General features: G+C 39.6%; 2 protein-coding genes across 9 annotated transcripts in view; one reads left to right on the plus strand and one right to left on the minus strand.

Annotated features, from left to right (window-relative positions):
- The window catches only part of C1QL3 (complement C1q like 3), a 105,803-nt gene that overhangs the window by 10,368 nt on the left and 75,941 nt on the right, over nt 1–19,494 (plus strand). The window contains exon 2 of one of the 2 annotated variants that reach the window (XR_008956560.1): nt 7,890–8,000. The gene's annotated coding sequence lies outside the window, so the exon portion shown is untranslated. Of the gene's footprint in view, nt 1–7,702; nt 8,001–19,494 lie in introns of those variants that run through there. The other variant, XR_008956565.1, reaches the window with a different exon arrangement.
- The window catches only part of PTER (phosphotriesterase related), a 68,252-nt gene continuing 49,236 nt past the window's right edge, over nt 479–19,494 (minus strand). For all 7 annotated transcript variants that reach the window (XM_026479011.4, XM_026479007.4, XM_026479012.4 and 4 more), the window contains 2 exons: nt 7,472–7,612; nt 479–1,713 (listed from right to left, as the gene is read on the minus strand). In XM_026479011.4, coding sequence (XP_026334796.1) covers nt 1,503–1,713; nt 7,472–7,612 — 352 coding nt within the window. In that variant the 3' untranslated portion in view covers nt 479–1,502. The remainder of the gene's footprint in view (nt 1,714–7,471; nt 7,613–19,494) is intronic.

Consider the following 19,494-nt stretch of genomic DNA (forward strand, 5'->3'; position numbering starts at 1 on the left):
CTTGTTTTACTGGTGAAGGACATTTGGATTTTTTCATTTAAAGGAATTAGTTTGTTCTCCTGGCTTGTTCGTCTTGGGTACTTTCTGTTCTGACACACAGAAAACTTGATCATCTTTGATCCACAGAAATATCTTGTATTTAGAAAACCTCAACTTTCCGAAAGAGTTACGCACGGTGTTCCCATCTGAAGGTGCTGTTGGCTTGGTTTAAATGCCTTGGTCTGAGTAACTGTCATGATTTTTATGATTAAAAACACTTAGCCCATTCATCAAGAATAGTGACTAATTCTGTTTGGCCTTTCTAATATGTTGGATAACTCATAGAGGAGTTGCAATGGATTTATATCTGTTTAAACAATATATATTTATCAAAGAGGGATTGGGAGCAAGGGTTTGGAGATTTGGGGGGGGGGTAACAAAGAGCATAATGAGGAATCAACCAAAAGATTAATTTGTAAACAGCAGTGCACGTCTTCTGTAGGTTTTAAAAAGGCTTTATTTACACCAAACATCAGGGCTGGGTACCTTTTGAAGAGTAGGCTGTGGAATCAGAATGTCATTTCTAATAGAGCTGACCTTTTCTTCGGATAACTAAGCATTATTTTCTCTGTTTAGACCCAAGGAAAAAAACAAATAAAAGGTAAAGGAAATGAAGGGAATATATATGAGGCAAACATTTCTCTTTTTTTGCATTATATATTATTAATTAAACTGTGGCCTTTGTTATTATAACTGTAATGATTCATTAAACTATATTATGTAATATATTTTGACTTTTATGATTGAAGTTTTAGAATTCATTATTATATGTTCATGCTCCCTTATACAGATTTTTTAAAACCACAGTTTTACAGCAAAAAATGGATACCAGGAAGCCACAGGCAACAAAACTGATTTATTATCAGTAAATATAGATAAGGTAGACAGTTTATAATTAAGCGTACACGATCTTTTTACCGTTGTGAATTGGTAATTGTATTACAGTATCCTTCGGGGGGGGAAAAAGTCTCAAAATTTAACTTCCCTTGCTGCCGAAGCTATTTTAAAGTGCCATATTATTCATTAAGCATTAATTAAAGAACAGCAGGATAATTAGTAGGATCATCAATATTACAAGAAACATTAGATTGCTCTGGAAGGGGGTAATTTAACTAGAAACACTTTAAATTTTCTCAAGTAGTGCAGCTGATAGATTAAGAAAACAAAACAAAACAAAACTCCACTAAGGGGATACAGGCTGTAAATTACTGTTTGGAAATGGATCTTTCTGTATTTATTTTGTGAAGGCAAAACAATAGGGCTCATTAGGTCAGTAACTTCCTAAAGGTATAGAGCTAATAGTGGTTTCTGAGAAGGCAAAACTCTCCTAATTCTCATAAAAAGGAAATGACCCATCGTTAGTCCTACAGAGCTCTGATTAATATCTCACAGTGGGTTTGAAATCACTGAAAAATGTTCTTTGCAAGCTTTATACTCAAAGTGTGAATTCATAAACAACCATCCTATTTGAAAGTTAGCCATTGCTTCGGGTTCTCTATTAGTATCTTATCAAGTGCATTCTCAGTGATACCTCTAAGCAACATTTTAGGAACAATGTTGGTAAGTATATGAGAATAGCCGTGACCTCCGTATTTCATTAGCCGATGCTTCGTATGTATGTCATGCGCGATCAGAATTCGATCTTCATAGCCCTCATCCACCAGAAGACGCACCCTGTGAAAAATGTTAACTCGTTATATGGCATTGGTCTCACATTTAAAATGATCAGGTCGCTTTAAATGTTTTACTTACAAACCTATTGTGCTTGCTGTAGAAATACTGCCTTCCGCTATGGCTCGGGTAGTGGGAGACCCTTAATAAATATTGCGCGGTGATGATAAAGCTAGTATTGCATCCTGGTAGGAACATGATCCTTAGTCCATGCACACAGAAATTTCTAGCCTGTGGTATTTATGACAACGCCTGCAATGCTGCATGAAAAACGGCTTCTGATAGGATGTGCCAGTCTGAATGAACGGCCCCTTTGGCATTTCACAAAGTAACTTGGTTCTGGATTTGTATCCAGCTCTCCGCTCTAAAATACCTCTCTTAATGGACCCATTTTCCAGATCCCATTCTCTCTCTCTCTCTCTGTCTCTTGCTCTCTCTCGTTTCTTCTAGCAAATACAGTCAATGGCAATTTGTGATTAAAATAGGGAAACAAAAGGAATCTTTGTGCAAGTAAAACATTCTGGGGGTAAAATCTGTTGGTTTGAAAGTGATGGGCATATGACCAGCTAGATGGCCACTTTAAAAAGGTCAGCAGAGGCACCTCTGTACTTTGAGCATTGGGCCCTTTGAAGTCTATGGGAATTTTGACTTAGTCGTTGTCTTGGAGCATTGAATTAAATCAACCAACGACAACTTACTCTATGTTCCTTCTATCTCAACAAGATTGTTATAAATATTGAGCTGTTCCTTTAAATCTATAGCCAGTTGCCTAGAGAATGGCTTTCCAATTTCTGTCTAAACATCTAATCCTCTTTGCTTTGTTAAACGCTGTAATCTATAGTGTGAGTCACCTCCTGACAGCTACCATCTGTGTGTGTCTGGACTCTGGGCACTGTCTGTCGTGACTTCCACGAGCCGCTGATGGCAGGAGGTGCAACTTGGAGACAATGGCTCTTCTCTGGCATTCTCTATACAGTCTTGTCAGTCTCTGGATTCCCAAATGAATCTAGATGGTTGGACAGCACCTTCTTTCAAGGGCTAATTATTTAAAAGGTATCCTTTTTGTTTCTATGACATTTCTTGCCATCCTGGTGCATGAGTCATATTTAATAACGACTAAAATAAGCGAATTGTGGGCCACCACGCGAAAACCTCAAGCACAAAGCCTTGTCCTCCGAGAACATACGTTTCAAAATAAAATTATAATTGAAGATGAGAGCTGGTGTTTGTAGGTCAGAGGAATGCAAGTGCCAGAGAAGAGCCACCCAGAGCCTTTTTGTCTAGAAATCTGTGTTCATGTCACGTGTACCCACCCGTGTCCTATAAGGGCTTGGACTTCTGTTTGTGCCGCCGTGGATATTTACCTCTTTAAAATTTGTATAGCGTCCAAAAGTAACGTCTGATCTGACGTTACTTTTGGAACAAGCTGTCTTTAAGGGAATGCTCTAAGAAAGTTATATGATCCTTTATGAAGAAAGAGGAAGATTTGACAGAATGCATACGCATTGCTGAAACTTAGTGTAACAAATCTTGATTCTGCAACTGAAACGGAGTATCACGTTCCCGGAAATTTTAGGGTATGCTTTCCCCTTATATTTACTTTCTGAGCATTTCCCAAAGTTTTTGTCCCTTTTCCTTGTCTGAGAAAAAAAAATGATGTCACGTTACTACAGAGGCATATCGTATGGATAAACAAATTCCTGTACGTGGCCTCGTGCCATACTTGAAGCCCAGAGTTATCGAATTGTGAAGTAGTAAGGCAAGAGTGTTGAAAAATTAGAACGCTTAGAACTCGTTAAGTCCAGAATGGGAGGACCAGTTCCCTCATGAGAAAGATACTGCCATGGTGCTACAAACATAGCTATTTTTCCGACTATCAGGGTATAACTTGGCCGCTCCTTTTTTTTTTAAGAGTTTTTTTTTTCCTTAAAGATTTTATTTATTTATTTGAAAGAGAGAGAGAGAGAGCATGAGCAGAGGGGAGGAGCAGAGGGAGGGGGATAAGATGATTTCCCGATGAGCAGGGAGCCCGACATGAGACTCCATCTCAGGACCCCGCGATCACGCCCTGAACCGAAGGCAGACGCTTAACCGCCTGAGCCACCCAGGCGCCCTAACTTGGCCACTCTTAGAATAAAAGCTCCCCTCTTGTGCTGTGCCATTGTATGGAAGAACTGTAGTTCCAGAGATGCCGCCAGAAGGAAGGAACCACTGTAGATGAGAAGACAAATATGACAGTAATTATAGAAATACAAATGAGTTAGTGTTTTGCAAACAAATATTAGAGAGAGACTACAAAGTGTGAAAAGGCAGAGATATAATAAGATTTGAGAAATGGAGCATAAGATTGAAAACAGGTGTTAGACACAGAATTTCTGGTGCTGAAAACCAGAGGTAGGCAGAAGCGTGCTTCTATGTTCTTGCAGTTCAGAGCTGTAAGATGACTAAGGCTCGGAAAAGGACTGCCAATGGATGATGAAAATCAGGTGCCCAAGGCGGGGGCGCGAGGGGGGGTACCGGAGCACACCCCCTCCCGAAAGTTCATTCAGTAATTACTGTGAGCTGTACTTGAGTCAAGTGACCTAATGCATGATTTTCATTTAAGGACAGTTAAGTAGATATACATATGTAGATATACATAAACACACATATATTACATATAAATGTTGATGTATTTCCATATATCTAGAATGTTTACATTTGGCTCAAGGAAAGCTGACCAGAATGAAATTCTTGTTGTTGAATTAATAGCCAAAAGTTGCTAAGAAGGAATATGAGACGAGGTGTCGGTTGTCCTTCCCCCCGTATCTCCTCCATAGACCCCCCTCTGCAGGTCCCTCTCTCTCTCTTATTCCAGGTCCAGGAGCCTCACGGATGGCATAGGGTTCCTTCTAAAGCTACAAAAGATACAGCTCACTGCCACAAAGGGGCTTAGGAAAAGGAAGCAGGTCCTAAAAGCGACCTTCCCATTTCTGAGATGAATTGTAAGACGTGTATGGAGGGCATGCCTCTGGAAATCATGGTTTCGAGATCATGAAAGATGAGAAAGCTGTCCCACACCGCCCACTTGAAATTCCAGAGAATATTCACCTCTCAGTAGGACACAGGGGTCCTCAGGACATGTGTTTGCCTGTACTGACTGCTGCTCCTGGGCAAGTAAGTTAAAATCATAACACAAAATGAACAAACAAAAAAGACACAATAAATCTGTGTATCAAAGAACTGATTTCAGTGGCTTAAAAAAATTTTTAGGAGACCTCGCTTCACTGGTCAGGTCAGTTTTGTCGCGTGCGGCTGCACATCTCCATCCTGACATAGGTAGAGTTATATGGAGCTCTCCCCGACCGTATTAAACTCGAAGCATCTTTCACTGTGAATGAGGCCGTCAAGGAGGAGTGACCTCCTTGGGACAGCAGAAGACACACAGATATGAAGGTTGACTGCCCAGGGTAGGAGCTGAGGGCTGTCCCAACTGTGGCCACGGGCTCAAGATCTTTCCCTCAACCCCCGTGTGTGTATATGTCCTACTATTGCTGTTTGAGCCTCAGTTTCTGGACATCCCTTCAGTGAGTCCGTTTTCTTTACTCGTATTCCAAACGGTGTTCTGCACCCATAACCACATTCTGGTCCTTGTCATCACAGAAGACTACTTCCTCTCTGAAATCTCGATCGTCAGGTTCCCACTCTGTCCCCAAGTTACATCCCTCCATGTTTTCACTCACCTCCTCTGTGTCCATTCCCCCACTCAAGCTTCCGGTTATTTGCCTCTGCTATATTATTCTTACATCTTCCCATTTTTTTCTGCACCTTCTTTCCTCCAGCTTGGACCTCGTGACCCTCACTCAACCCCACCTCTATTCCCCTGTCAGCCATATTTTTGAAGACAGAATCCCTACCCTCAGTCTCTCTAACTGTTCACATTTTCTGCTCCTCAAAGCTTCCTTGGTCTTACTGCCACAATACACAACATGTTGGGTGGAAATAATCACCCTGTCGTGTGCATTTGTACCACTGTACAGTCGTGCAGTCATGATCTTGAGTCTCGCCTGGGTCTCACACGCGACACGTCCCATCAGTATCTCTCTCATTCCCTCAGCATCCATTTCCAGGCTTCCTCCTCTCCTACTAGGTCCTGCTCTGAATCTGTTCCTTCCTTCTCAGAAGATAACCATGTCTACTTCACAGGGACACTACCAAACATGTGTTGCCATATGTCCTCAGTTTCCTGTTCTCGCTATGACATCTCTCTGCATTCACCCCATTGCTCGCCTTATCCCTTTCAACCAACTTTCTGTTTGCGTCCCGGATTCCATCTGTTTGTCTCCTTAGAAGCCTTGCTCTGTAGCTCCTCTCCAGATTGTTTTAAGTTAGCATCGATTGACTATTTTCATATTCTGCACCAGACACTCTCATAAAATCTCTGCATACTTTATTTCATATAAATTCCATAACAGCCCTGTAAAATCAGTACTGCTTCCCGGAATTTGTCTCTGTCTTGGTCTCTGTCTCTCTGCTTTTGCTCTCAGGCACATAAACATTGCTGAACTCTTAACAGAACCTTCCCTTGATCCTGTCATGGCTTCTTGCTTTGACCCTACACCCCTGCTTCCCTTTACTACCAAGCTTCTTGAAAGAGTACCCTCCACATTCTCTCTCCTCTTCCTTACCCCCTCCTCGTTCCTCAAGCCTTGTTTATGGAGACTGCACTTACTGCTTGTGCAAGAGAATCTCCAGACTATGAAATCCAATGGACAATTTTCAGTCTTTACCTTGCTTGATGCCTGCCACCAGTCAGGTGTCCAAGCCCTTCTGCTTGAAGTTTTCTCCTGCACCGACTCCCAACACAACACATTTCCCTGATATTCTTCTCACTTTGAAAACTTTTCAATCTGTCCTTGAGTGACTGTTCCTGAGTCCATTCCTTAAATATCAGTGTTCCCCAGGGTTCTGTCCTCATTCTCTTCTCTGAGTGATCTCATTCGTTCCCACACTGCCAACCATGACATACAGACCAAAGATGCCCACACTTATGTCTGAGTGCAGATCTCTGCCCTGCACCCTTATCTGTGGCTCCAGTGGAGAGCAACTCTTCGATATTCCCAAACCAGTCATCCTTGTTAATCCCAAATCTGTTTCTCCTCTCAGATTCCCTAACGTCATGCATTCAGGGTTCACATCACCATGTAACCAAGACAAACCAGGTAGCCATCCGCCCTTGACTTCAGAAATTTTCCGCTTGGTTGCAGAGAATGACTCGTACAGTTATCTGCTTGGACAGTTTTGAGGGGTTACATCTTCTATGATGTTTGATCTTTCGACATTTCTACTTATAGCATTTAAGTTTCAATCATCTCCGTGGTGAATATTTTTGATAAAGCGTTTCAGAAATTCATTGTAGGAGGTTAGGACTTCAGTGTGGGCAACACGGGAAAGAAACAGCTTACTTCGTTAGGGATATAAAGAGGAAAACATTTTTGTACTCTTATTGTCATGGCAGGGGTTAAGTATTATCTGTTTCTTGTCAGCTGCCCATCTGCACTGAACTTCTAAGGCTCTGCTAAGCTTTTGCCTACTTAGGATGACTCATGTGCTTCTTGAAATAATATATAGAGATTTTCTCCCTGCAACAGCATTGATACTTTTTTTCTGCAAGTCTCTGGTTCCGCCTGCATACTGTTTTCCGAATCTTTGCTAATACCCACCCAGATATGAATCAAGAGGGGCTGGTAAAAGGGAATGCTATCCGAGATTTCGTATTTACCTTTTAATTCTTTTATTATCATTGGGCATGTCAATATCCGGGTTGAATTGGTAATGAAGGAGTTCGGTCCCAAAGAGATCATATTCCAAGTAACAGCCAAGTTGAGCAAACTCTAGTAGCTCCTTTTTATCAAGTATAGTCCTAGAGGCAATAAGACAGACACACTGTTATTATCAAGAGCATATCTTCCACGTATACAGATTAAAAGTTCTAAGTACACCGAAACATAATTAAAGTGACAGAACTTTTGAGTTGGCTCTTATGATGTAACTATAAAATAGTAAATGCAATTTGTTAGCAGAAATAAGGGAATTTACCCTTATCTAAAAGGGAGTTTTCCCTTCTAAAGTACTTGGGAACTCTAGACATTTTAAGTATGCTGCCATTACTCAAAAACCATTTTGTAATTCTCCTTCAGACTTGTCTTCAGGATATGTCCCATATTCTTTTGAAAATCCTTCATAGAAGCGGGAAGGCTATGAACTCTGGAAGCTATCAAAGAGAATTTGGCATCAATCTGGAGAATTAGGTGAGTAATACTAATCTGGGTAAAATATGAAGCCAAGGTAAGGTAATAGGGTGATTTTCTTGTGAAGATCATAAAGTGGGTCCAAAATTAATTCCAATGTCGTATTGGGATATATCATCATTTGTGAATATCATTGCAACTTTTCAACAAGGGGCAACACTCCTACAGATATCTGTGATCTGGTGTGCCTAGTTTTTAAATAGGATTTATCATTTCATGACAATTTTTATGGGTGTCTTCTCATTTCTAGAGATCATAGTAAGAATAGCACTGTTTAAATGATGTGAGACTATATAAGTGAACAGGAAAGGAGAGGTGTATGAGAGAAGCACCCGCTACAGACAGGGGAGCAGAGACCAGAGCAAGAGTAGCTGATCTCAAGAAATTTAGACGATAACAAGTAAAAAGGGATGCATGAAGTTAACCCCAAAACTACCATGGAAGAGATTCAAACACATAGAGAAGGAAGGAAGGGAGGAAGGATGGGAGGAAGGAAGGGGGAGGGAGGGAAGAAGGAAGGGAGGGAGGGAGGGAGGGAGGGAAGAAGGAAGGGAGGGAGGGAGGGAGGGAGGGAGGGAGGGAGGGAGGGAGGGAGGGAGGGAGGAAGGGAGACAATATGGAAAAAAATGTGAAGGAAAAATATACCCCCTAGACATTGTGTGAAGGGAGTTCAGGCAGAGAACGGAAGTGATTGAAATCCCAAACTGGCCTGGCACGGAGTCGGAATATCAGATGATCATTGTCTTACTAGGCTTTTATCCACGGATATTCTATTACCTTGGCAATTGCAGGATGCAAGGATTAAAGCACTATTATATGTCTATAAATCTGCTTCAAAGAGGTCAGAAGTATTTTCAAGGCCTTTCTTCCAAACCGTAGGAGGACCAATTAAGCCTCTGTGTGTCATGAGTGCGAGAGGTTTCTGCTGTCTTGGGATGCTACCTAGGAGCGACTATTGACTTTCACTCTGAGCAGTCATATTGTAGCTGGTTTCGTTTTATTCCATTCAACAGTTCAGCATAACCGATAGTGCACACTGTTGTTTTAGGCAGGGAAGCTAAAATATCTTTGTTTTATAATCTAAAATGTGCATTCGTTCTGTGCTATCTTCTGCTAATACCACTCCTTTTCCATCTTCTTACCCTAGAGACCGTCTTTTGCTTCCAAAATTACTTGCCTAAAAGAATATGTGTTTTTCTATAGTAGACACATTGTGTTTTCCTCCAAAGAACCATGCTTAAAAACAAAATATACACAGTTAAAATAACATACGAGGGAAGAGGGAGGTTTAGTGTGTTTCTTTTGAGTCAGTTCCTCAGTTCGTTAATTAGTAAGATGGGCAAGGTGCTGGGGGTGGGTGAGGAGACAAGCAGGGGGGGAAGGTGCCAATAACACGTTGGATCAGACTCCTATTTCTGTTTCTAATATCTTTTTCCTTCCTTTGGCCTAATGCCTTGAGACTAAGTTTTGTTAATTTTAAGTGATATGTGGAAATAAGTATTCAATGAAACGTCTATGGTAAATGAAAAGGCATAGGAAAATTTGTAGTCTTAGTTACAACTGAAAACAAAAAGTAAAGTTGCTTATCATCATAATAGCTGAAAATTATAAGAACTTACCCATGTCTGGCATTGTGCTAAGCACTTTATATCTATTACCCCCATTTAATAGTCTCCATAATCCCCCTGATCTCAGTTTTACAGATGGAGAATTGGAGAAGTGAGAGATTAGAGACTTATTCAAGGTGATGTGTTGGAATATGAATTCATTTCAATGCTAGAATCAGCTATCTTAACCATCATTCTCTATCACTTCTCCTACTGCCAAACATTTTGTGCTCAAAGGACATTTTCCAGAATTACACTGACTACGGCACACATAATGTTGTTTTAATCTTTATTTCGAACTTTAATTCCCTCCCCACAAAATGCACTTGAACAATGGGGAATTTCCCTTCAAAAGGTAGCATGGGGGCAAGGCAGTGATAAACCTGGAAAGTAAGAAAGGATACTTTGTAAATTTCTTTGTTAGCTCAGAGTATAAATACATAAGAGTAGGCAGGATTTGACCATTACAGTTATATCGGACAATTCGAATGGCATGGTCAGAGGAGGAGAAAGAATTGTATTAATTTTGACCATTGCTTACTTTCTTACTAGCAATATCTTTCTGACATTGCTCTAAGCCCCTTACAAATATGAAGGGGCTTATGTAAAGGGTCTTCTATCACCAGACCACACCTCTCTCCTGAAGTCCAGAATTGCATATCTAACTGCCTGTTTGCCATCTCCACTTGGATGTCTAATAGCTCAAGCTTAACAGGTCTCAAGCTAGAGCCCTCATCTTGGGAGGGCTAACCCTAACCAGCTGTTCTGACACCCTTCCCTCTCTTGGCTGATGGCAACTCCATCTATCCATTTGCTCAGGCTAAAAACCTTATAGTCATCCTTGACTGCTTTCCTCATCTCACACTACACATCTGGCCTACTGGGACAGCTTTTTGATTCAACTTCCAAAATGTGACCAGAATCTGGCCATGTCACCACCTCTCCTGCTACCTTCCTGGTCCAAATCACCACCATCTCTTTCTCAACTGCTCTCCTTGCTTTTCTGCCTTTGTTCTACTACAAATACACAATCTACAAATTCAAATATAGTGATGAAAGTGCTGTCACCACGACTAAGTCAGATCTAGTCTCTCATGTGCTCAAAACTCACCAGTGACATCCCATTTCCCTCAGAGAAAAAGCCAAGGCCTTGCAGTGACCCAAGAGGCTATCTGTGATCCCTTTGGTGTGGGCTTACAACAGCCTCATCTGAGGGAGGAACGGGGAATGTAGGGATCTAATTCTCCAGATATCAATTTTATATAAATGCTTCCTGTATTATCAGTGTCATCTGAAGAATATCACCATAGATGAAGATATCTTTCTAGAGGAAGGCTAACATGTTTAATAAGATTCATCAGCACGTGTAAGTCTCAAAAGTAACCCCTGGGAATTCTAATTATGTGGAACAACACATAGAAAAGAGTGTTATCTCAGTGGAGGGGAATGGTCCTTTTAAAAATTTCATAGTCACATGGAGAGAAGAATTCTTAGAAGAGGAGCAAAAGCTGATATTTTGGACATTTGGAAAATGCAGTTAAAAAACGAAGTTGACAAATTTGCTATCATTAAAAAGCCAGGAGATAGATAGATGAAATCATACACTATATATTACATACTATATATTATGCATTATATATTATTATTTTTACTGACATTTGGTGATGTGACACCCTCTGGATAACTGAACATTAGTGTGAAGGAAACTGAGAAATGAATTCACTTTCATTCTCCTTACTGATGTGCAAAATCCATGGGGAAAAAATAGCATCAGCGATCGTACACAATTTTCAAAAGAAAGTCCTGAAAAAAACCCAGAGTTGGTATGAGATGTTAATGGGGGGTAGGATGGAAGAGATAGAGGAGGCAAAAAATAAATAAGTAAATAAACACATAATAATCATCGGGTATTTAAAACAGCCCTGTCTCATTTAAGTCTTGCAAAAACCGTATGAGGAAGGTATGATCATCCCCATTTCACAGATGAGGAAACTAAGACTCAGAAAACCTAAGTAACTCAACTTCCAAAATGACAGGTCGAGAATAAAGCCAGTGTTTGAGTCAGAAGCCATGTTCTTGGGCCATTCTGCCCCTTCTTTGATGGGAGCATCACCCATGTTCAACGAGCCCATTCCTTCTCAGCAGCACCCAGCTATGGAGCAGTGCACCCCACCACAAAGACATCTTTGAGCAACCCTGCACCGTAAATGTCTAACAAGGTGACTTACCCACATTAAACTGGCATTCAGTTGGACGACTTCCAGGGACTGTCAAGGTGCTACTCAACTTGCATTTATGCAAGTGACTTTCTTTCACTGGGAGAAAGGATTGACCCCAAATGTCAGAATGGTACCATGGGAAAATGCACTGGGTCAGACGTCTTTCACATGAGGATTAGCAGAGGTCCTGCCCCTCCCAGTCGTCAGTGATCTCACAGCACTTCTCAGATAAGTTGAGGTGTCAACTCCAGCCAGTTCTGCTCATTCCATATTCTATATCCATGAAAATTATCTTTTTTCTTATTCCAATCTTCCCCAGCCTTTAAGGTAAATATTTTTCACATCTTGCCCTAACAGGGTGATTTTGAGATATAAAGAGGCTACTGCCTTTCGCACTGGAGAAAGTCCCTTTTTCAAGGTGGTTGAAGTGATTGCAATGTCGTTTGTAAAATATCCTGGAATTTCCTGGGAAGAAGTTGAAATTTTTGTATCAAGTATTTGTTCTTGTCATTCATGTTATACACACACACACACACACACACACACACACACACACAATTTCTTCTGTTGCATGTTTTATACTTTTGCTCCCTAACTAATAAACAAATTCTCTCTATATAAGGAACAGACACAAATTTAGGACAAACATACTGCCATCAGCCAAAAAAAAAAAAAATGGTACCCAAAGTGATCTGGCAATCTTCTTTTTCAGAATACGGTTATCATTTACTAGCGTTTTAAGGCTGGTACTAAATCACAAGAGAGTTGATTCTGTTTTTCAAACCTCTTTATATTCTAGATCTTATCCAAGTGCTGAGGGGTTTGGTTTAATGTCAAAATGTATTCTGAGTGGGAGCAAGGAGTCTGTGTGAAGTGATAATTTAGATGAAGGTCTGTGGGCTGTCTAGGTAGAAAGTAAGGAGCAGAGGAAAGGATATGATTCGTGGGCGTGATCAAGATGATAACAATACCTAACATTTGTCTTGGGCTTTCCAGTTTCACAGAACTCTCAAATACATGATTTCATTTCATACATTCAGGCACACCGTCATGAATTACCTCAGCAAGCACCTACTATTTTGTACTATCACCTACCTTGTGCTAGCCTCTGCTGGGAATACAGATCTGAGGAAGAAATTTGAGCTGCTGTCTTAAGGAAGGTAAAGTCTAAGGGAAGGAGATAGGTATTTAATCTAATAATTGCAATTAAAAGTGTTGAAAGCTTTTTTTAGTACAACTAAACACAAAGTGTTATGGAAGAACAATGAGTAACTCATTTGTGTGGAGTCTATTGAATAGAAGCCTATTCAGAGAAAGGTTGGTGGGGTTCAGGTGTTGAGGGATGGATGAAATGGAAGAACACCTGTTGAGAGACAAAAAAAAGAAAGAGAAAGAAACAGTCTTGTTGTCACTGAAGATAAAGCTGTGATTATCAGAGCTAAAGTGCATGAGGGTAGAATCAACCATCCATCTATCCATCCACTCGCCTGTCCATCCACGTACTAGAAATTATTGATCATCGGGGCGCCTGGGTGGCACAGCGGTTAGGCGTCTGCCTTTGGCTCAGGGCGTGATCCCGGCGTTATGAGATCGAGCCCCACATCAGGCTCCTCCGCTATGAGCCTGCTTCTTCCTCTCCCACTCCCCCTGCCTGTGTTCCCTCTCTCGCTGGCTGTCTCTTTCTCTGTCAAATAAATAAATAATTTAAAAAATCTTTAAAAAAAAAAAAGAAATTATTGATCATCAGCTTATGTATGACCTATTAGCTGGATAAACAAAGACAAATACTACACTGTCCCAGCCTTCAAGAAGTTCAGTGTCTATTAGAAAAAAGAGAGGTGGAAACAAATAATTGTTTTACAGACCTACCGAGTGTAATAATAAAAGTACTGCGGGCTTCAGAGGGGAGGGGGGTGGGGGAATGGGATAGGCCGGTGATGGGTAGTAAGGAGCGCACGTATTGCATGGTGCACTGGGTGTTATACGCAACTCATGAATCATCGAACTTTACATCAAAAACCCAGGGATGTACTGTATGGTGACTAACATAATATAATAAAAAAAATATTTAAAAAAAAAATAATAAAAGTACTGCTAGGAACTGGGCTCGCTCAGAGAAAGAGATAACAGACCCTGCTTGGCTCATTCAGGAAGAGCTTTGTAAAGAAGAAAATCTCTCGTGAGCTGCAGATTGAAGAAAGATTCTGTCAAGTAGATAAGTGAGAATGGAGGCTTCACAGCAGAGGGACTAGCTTGTGTGAGAAGCATGTAAGAACAATGAGCACAGGGCCCTCAGCGTCACAGTCCGTGTGCCATTAGCCCAAATTTGGTGTGTGTGCTAGAGATAATGGGAGATGAAATGGAGGGATGGGTGCAAACCACATGACCAAGATGTCTGGATTTTGTGCTGAAGGTGAAGGGGTCCTTGAAGAGCTGTAAATCAGGATCGAGGAATAATCTTTCTTTGGAAAGATCAAAATGGTGGCCACTTGGGCAAAGCTAAGGGAGCGATTCCTGTGTGGAGACTATTATAGTGGTTCCAATGGGAGATGAGGGCCTGACTTAAGTTAACAACAGAGGACTGGATAGGAGGGGTCGTATTTGGAGATCTTAGTGAGGTAGACAGGTTTCATCATGTGAGGGTGCAGGGAAGGGAGGAATTTAACATCTGAGTGAATAATGCTGTCCTTGACAAGAATAGGGCAAACAGCAGGAAGAGTAAGTGATGAGTCACTATCCCCATAGTGACAGCGATGGAGAAGGAGAATCAAGGGCCTGTCTTGGGCAGTTGATTAGATGTTGGTGTTATTAAATGATACCAAGAGCATGGGAGGAGCCAGTTCTGAAACTCACAACCCACTGGTGAAATAATTACGCCACATATTATCATTATTGCATAGATGAAGAAACTAAAGCTTGGATCTTTTAAGTGATCAAAACCCCAGGTATCCCTCCTCCTATTTTAGTGTACTTTCCATCACTGCGCTGTGACTGTGCGGTAATCCGTCAGCCATTACAATCTGAATTCCTGGGCCTAGAGACTTAGCACCATGATTTAGCAGCGCTAATGTGAGATCAGACTAGCTCAGGGCCTGATGCAGAGAGAAGCATAGGACATATTCAATGCTAAAACTAATGAGCGTGACCAAGTGATTTTTTTAGGGTTGGCATACAAATACAATAATAAATGGATGTATATACAACTGATTTATCAAAAACGATGTTGAATTTCAAAGACTGGTTATTTTTAAAATTATTTATCACAGAGTAATTCCAAAAAAAACTTTGTCTCTCTTCCCACTGAATTCCTCAGTTTAAAAGAATGGATATTTGTACAGATAGCATTATGTGGGACTCTTTGTTGGAGTGTTTCAACAACTGCTTAGGAGAATTACGAACCTCACGTAGAACTAACCATCCATGTAATAACCTATGAATGTTTAAATATTTATCATCTAATGTTTCAAAGATATTAATATGTAAATTGCTGTAATTTAATAAATCCAACATTAATATAATTCTAAAACACTATTCATGTATATTCCTATATTGCTAATGGCAGTTGCATCTTATAAATCAAAAAAATTCTTAATTGATCAATTTCAATTAATTTATTTTTAATGCCAAAATAGAAACTAAGTAGAATGAGGCAAGTTGTTTTTTTTTTTATTTTAATTCCAGTGTGGTTAACATACAGGGTTGTATTAGTTTCAGATGTACAATGTAATGATTCAACAGGTCTATATATTACTCCGTGCTCACAAGATAAGCATGTCCTTAATCCCCTTAACCTATTTCGCTTATCCCCCCCATCTCCCTCCTCTCTGGTGACCATCTGTTTGTTCTCTAGTTAAGAGTCTCTTTCTTTGGTTTGTGTCTCCCTTCTTTTTTCCATCGTTTGTTTTGTTTCTTAAAATCCACGTATGAGTGAAGTCATATGGTATTTGTCTTTCTCTGACTGGCTTATTTCACATAGCATTAAATCCACCCATGTTGTTGCAGATCGCAAGATTTTGTGGGATCTTTTTTATGTCTGAATAATATTCTATTATATATATACCACTTTTTTATCCATTCATCTATTGATGGACACTTGGGCGGCTTCCATAGTTTGGCTATTGTAGATAATGGCCGCAAATATAGGGATGCATATATCCCTTCGAATTAGTGTTCTTGTATTCTTTGGGTAAATATCCAGCAGTGTGATTCTTGGAATGTAGGGTAGTTTTATTTTTAATTTTTTGAGGAAACTCCATAGTCTTTGTTCCACAGTGACTGCACCAGTTTGCATTCCCACCAAGAGTGCACGAGGGTTCCTTTTTCTCCATATCGTCACCGACACTTGTTGTTTCTTGATTTTTTGGATTTTAGCTATTCTGACAGTGGTGAGATGATATCTCATTGTGATTTTGATTTGCATTTCCCTGATGGTTCAGTGATGTTGAGCTTCTTTTCATGTGTCTGTTGGCCACTGGATGTCTTCTTTGGAGAACGGTGCGTTCATTCCTTCTGCCTATTTTTTAATTGGATTGTTGTGGGTGTGTGCATGTGTGTGTGTAAGTTGTGTAAGTTCTTTATATATTTTAGATACTCTTTATCGGATACCTCATTTGCAAATATCTTTATCCATTCAGTAGATTGTCTTTTAGTTCTGCTGGTTGTTTCCTTTGCCGTGCAGAAGCTTTTTATTTTGATGTAGTCCCAGTGTTTTAATTTTGCTTTTATTCCCTTGTCTCAGGACACATATCTAGAAAGTTGTTGCTATGACCAATGTCAGAGAAATCACTGCTTGTGCTCTTTTCTAGGATTTTTATGGTTTCAGGTCTCACATTTAGGTCCTTAATCCATTTCGAGTTTATTTTTATGTATGGTATAAGAAAGTGGTCCAGTTTCATTCTTTTGCATGTAGCTGTCCAGTTTTCCCAACATCATTTGTTAAAGAGACTGTTTTTTTTTTCCCATTGCATATTCTTTTATCCTTTGTCAAAGATGAATTGACCATATAATTATGGGTTTATTTCTGGGCTTTCTATTCTGTTCTACGATCTATGTGTCTGTTTTTGTGCCAGTACCATACTGTTTTGATTACTATAGCTTTGTAATACAACATGAAATCTGGAATTGGGATGCCTCCAGTTTTGTTTTTCTTTTTCAAGATTGCTTTGGCTATTGAGGGTTTTTTTGGTTCCATACAAATTTTAGAATTGCTTATTCTAGTTCTGTGAAAAATGCTGTTGGTATTATGATAGGGATTGCATTAACTTTGTAGACTGCTTTGGGTAGTATGAACATTTTAACAATATTTGCTCTTGCAATCCATGATCATGGAATATCTTTCCATTTGTGTTGTCTTCAATATCTCTCATCAGTGTTTTATAGTTTCAGAGTATAGGTCTTTCACCTCTTTGACTAAGTTTATTTCTAGGTATTTTATTATTTTTGGTGCTATTGTAAATGGGATTGTTTTCTTAATATCTCTTTCTGCTGCTTCATTATTACTGTATAGAAATGCTATGGATTTCTGTATATTGATTTTGTATCCTGCGACCTTACTGAATTCATTTATCAGTTCTAGTAGTTTTTTGGTTGAGTCTTTAGTGTTTTCTAGATATAGTATCATGTCATTTGCAAATAGTGATACTTTTACTTCTTCCTTACCAATTTGGATACCTTTTATTTCTTTTTGTTGTCTGATTGCTGTGGCTAAGGACATCTGGTACTATGTTGAATAGAAGTGGTGGGAGGGGACATCCTTGTCTTATTCCTGACTTAAGGGAAAAGCTCTCAGTTTTTCCCCAGTGAGTATGATGCTAGCTGTGGGGTTTTCATATAAGGCCTTTTTATGTTGAGGTATGTTCTCTCTGCCCCGACTTTGTTGAGGGTTTTTATCATGAATGGATGTTGCACTTTGTTAAATGCTTTTTCTGCATCTATTGAACTGATCATATATAGTTTTTGTCCTTTTACTTATTGATGTGATAAATCAAATTGATTAATTTGGGAATACTGAGCCACCTTTGCATCCCAGGAATAAATTCCATGTGATTGTGGTGAATGATTTTTTAAAATGTTGGATTCAGGGGCGCCTGGGTGGCACAGCGGTTAAGCGTCTGCCTTCAGCTCAGGGCGTGATCCTGGCATTATGGGATCGAGCCCCACATCAGGCTCTTCTGCTGTCAGCCTGCTTCTTCCTCTCCCACTCCCCCTGCTTGTGTTCCCTCTCTCGCTGGCTGTCTCTATCTCTGTCAAATAAATAAATAAAATCTTTAAAAAAAATGTTGGATTCAGTTTCCTAATATTTTTGCTGAGCATTTTTGCATCTGTGTTCATCAGGGGTATTGTCCTGTGGTTCTCATCTGTTGTGGTATCTTTATCTGGTTTATGGGTAATGCTGGCCCCATAGAATGAATTTGGAAGTTTTTCTTCCTCTTCTACTTTTTTTTGGAATAGTTTGAGAAGAATAGGTATTAACTGTTCTTTAAATGTTTGGTAGAATTCACCTGTGAGGCCATCCAGTCCTGGACTTTTATTTGTTGATGATTTTTTGATTAATGATACAATTTCATTGCTGGTAATTGGTCTGTTAAAGTTTTCTGTTTTTTCCTGTTTGAGTTTTGGTAGGTTGTATGTTTCTAGGTTTTCCAATTTGTTGGCATACAATTTTTCATAATATTCTCTTACAATCATTTTATTTCTGTGGTGTTGGTAGTGATTTTGCCCCTGTCATTACTGATTTTGTTTATTTGAATCCTTTCTCCCTCCTTCCCCTGCCCATTTTTGTGATGAGTCTGGCTAGAGGTTTATCAATTTTGTTGATCTTTTCAAAGAACCAGCTCCTGGTTCCATTGATCTGTTCTATTGCTTTTTTAGTTTCAATGTCATTTATTTCTGCTCTAATCTTTATTATTTCCTCCCTTCTGCTGGTTTCATGTTTTGTTTGTTCCTCTTTTTCTAGCTCCTTTAGGTGTAAGGTTAGGTTGCTTCATTGAGATTTCTCCTGCTTTTTGAGATAGATGTTACATACTCTCCTCTTAGAACTGCTTTTGCCGCATCTCAAAGAGTTTGGACTGTTGTGTTTTCATTTTCATTTCCATGTAATTTTTTATTCCTTCAATTTCTTAGTTGACCCATTCATTGTTTAGTAGCATGTTATTTAACCTCCATGTATTTGTACTCTTTCCAGATATTTTCTTCTGGTTGATCTAGTTTCACAGCATTGTGGTCAGAAAAGATGCATGGTATGACTTCAACCTTTTTGAATTTGTTGAGACTTGTTTTGTGGCCTAATATGTGATCTATTCTGGAGAATGTTCCAGTGCACTTGAAAAGAATGTGTCTTCTGCTGTTTTAGGACAGAATGTTCTGACTGTATCTGTTAGATGCATCTGGTTCAGTGTGTCATTCAAAGCCATCGTTTCCTTGTTGATTTTCTGTTTGGATGATCTGCCCATTGATGTAAGTAGGATGTTAAGGTCCCCTTCTATTATTGTATTACTATTGATTATTTCCTTTATATTCGTTAATAATAGCTTTGTGCATTTGGGTGCTTTCATGTTGGATGCGTGAGTATTTACAATTGTTATATCTTCTTGTTGGATTGTCCCCTTTATTATTAGATAGTACTCTTCTTTGTCTCTCTCTCTTCTTTTTTTTTTAAGATTTTATTTA

This window comes from Ursus arctos, unplaced genomic scaffold, assembly GCF_023065955.2.
Source record: "Ursus arctos isolate Adak ecotype North America unplaced genomic scaffold, UrsArc2.0 scaffold_30, whole genome shotgun sequence".
Classification (NCBI taxonomy): domain Eukaryota; kingdom Metazoa; phylum Chordata; class Mammalia; order Carnivora; family Ursidae; genus Ursus; species Ursus arctos.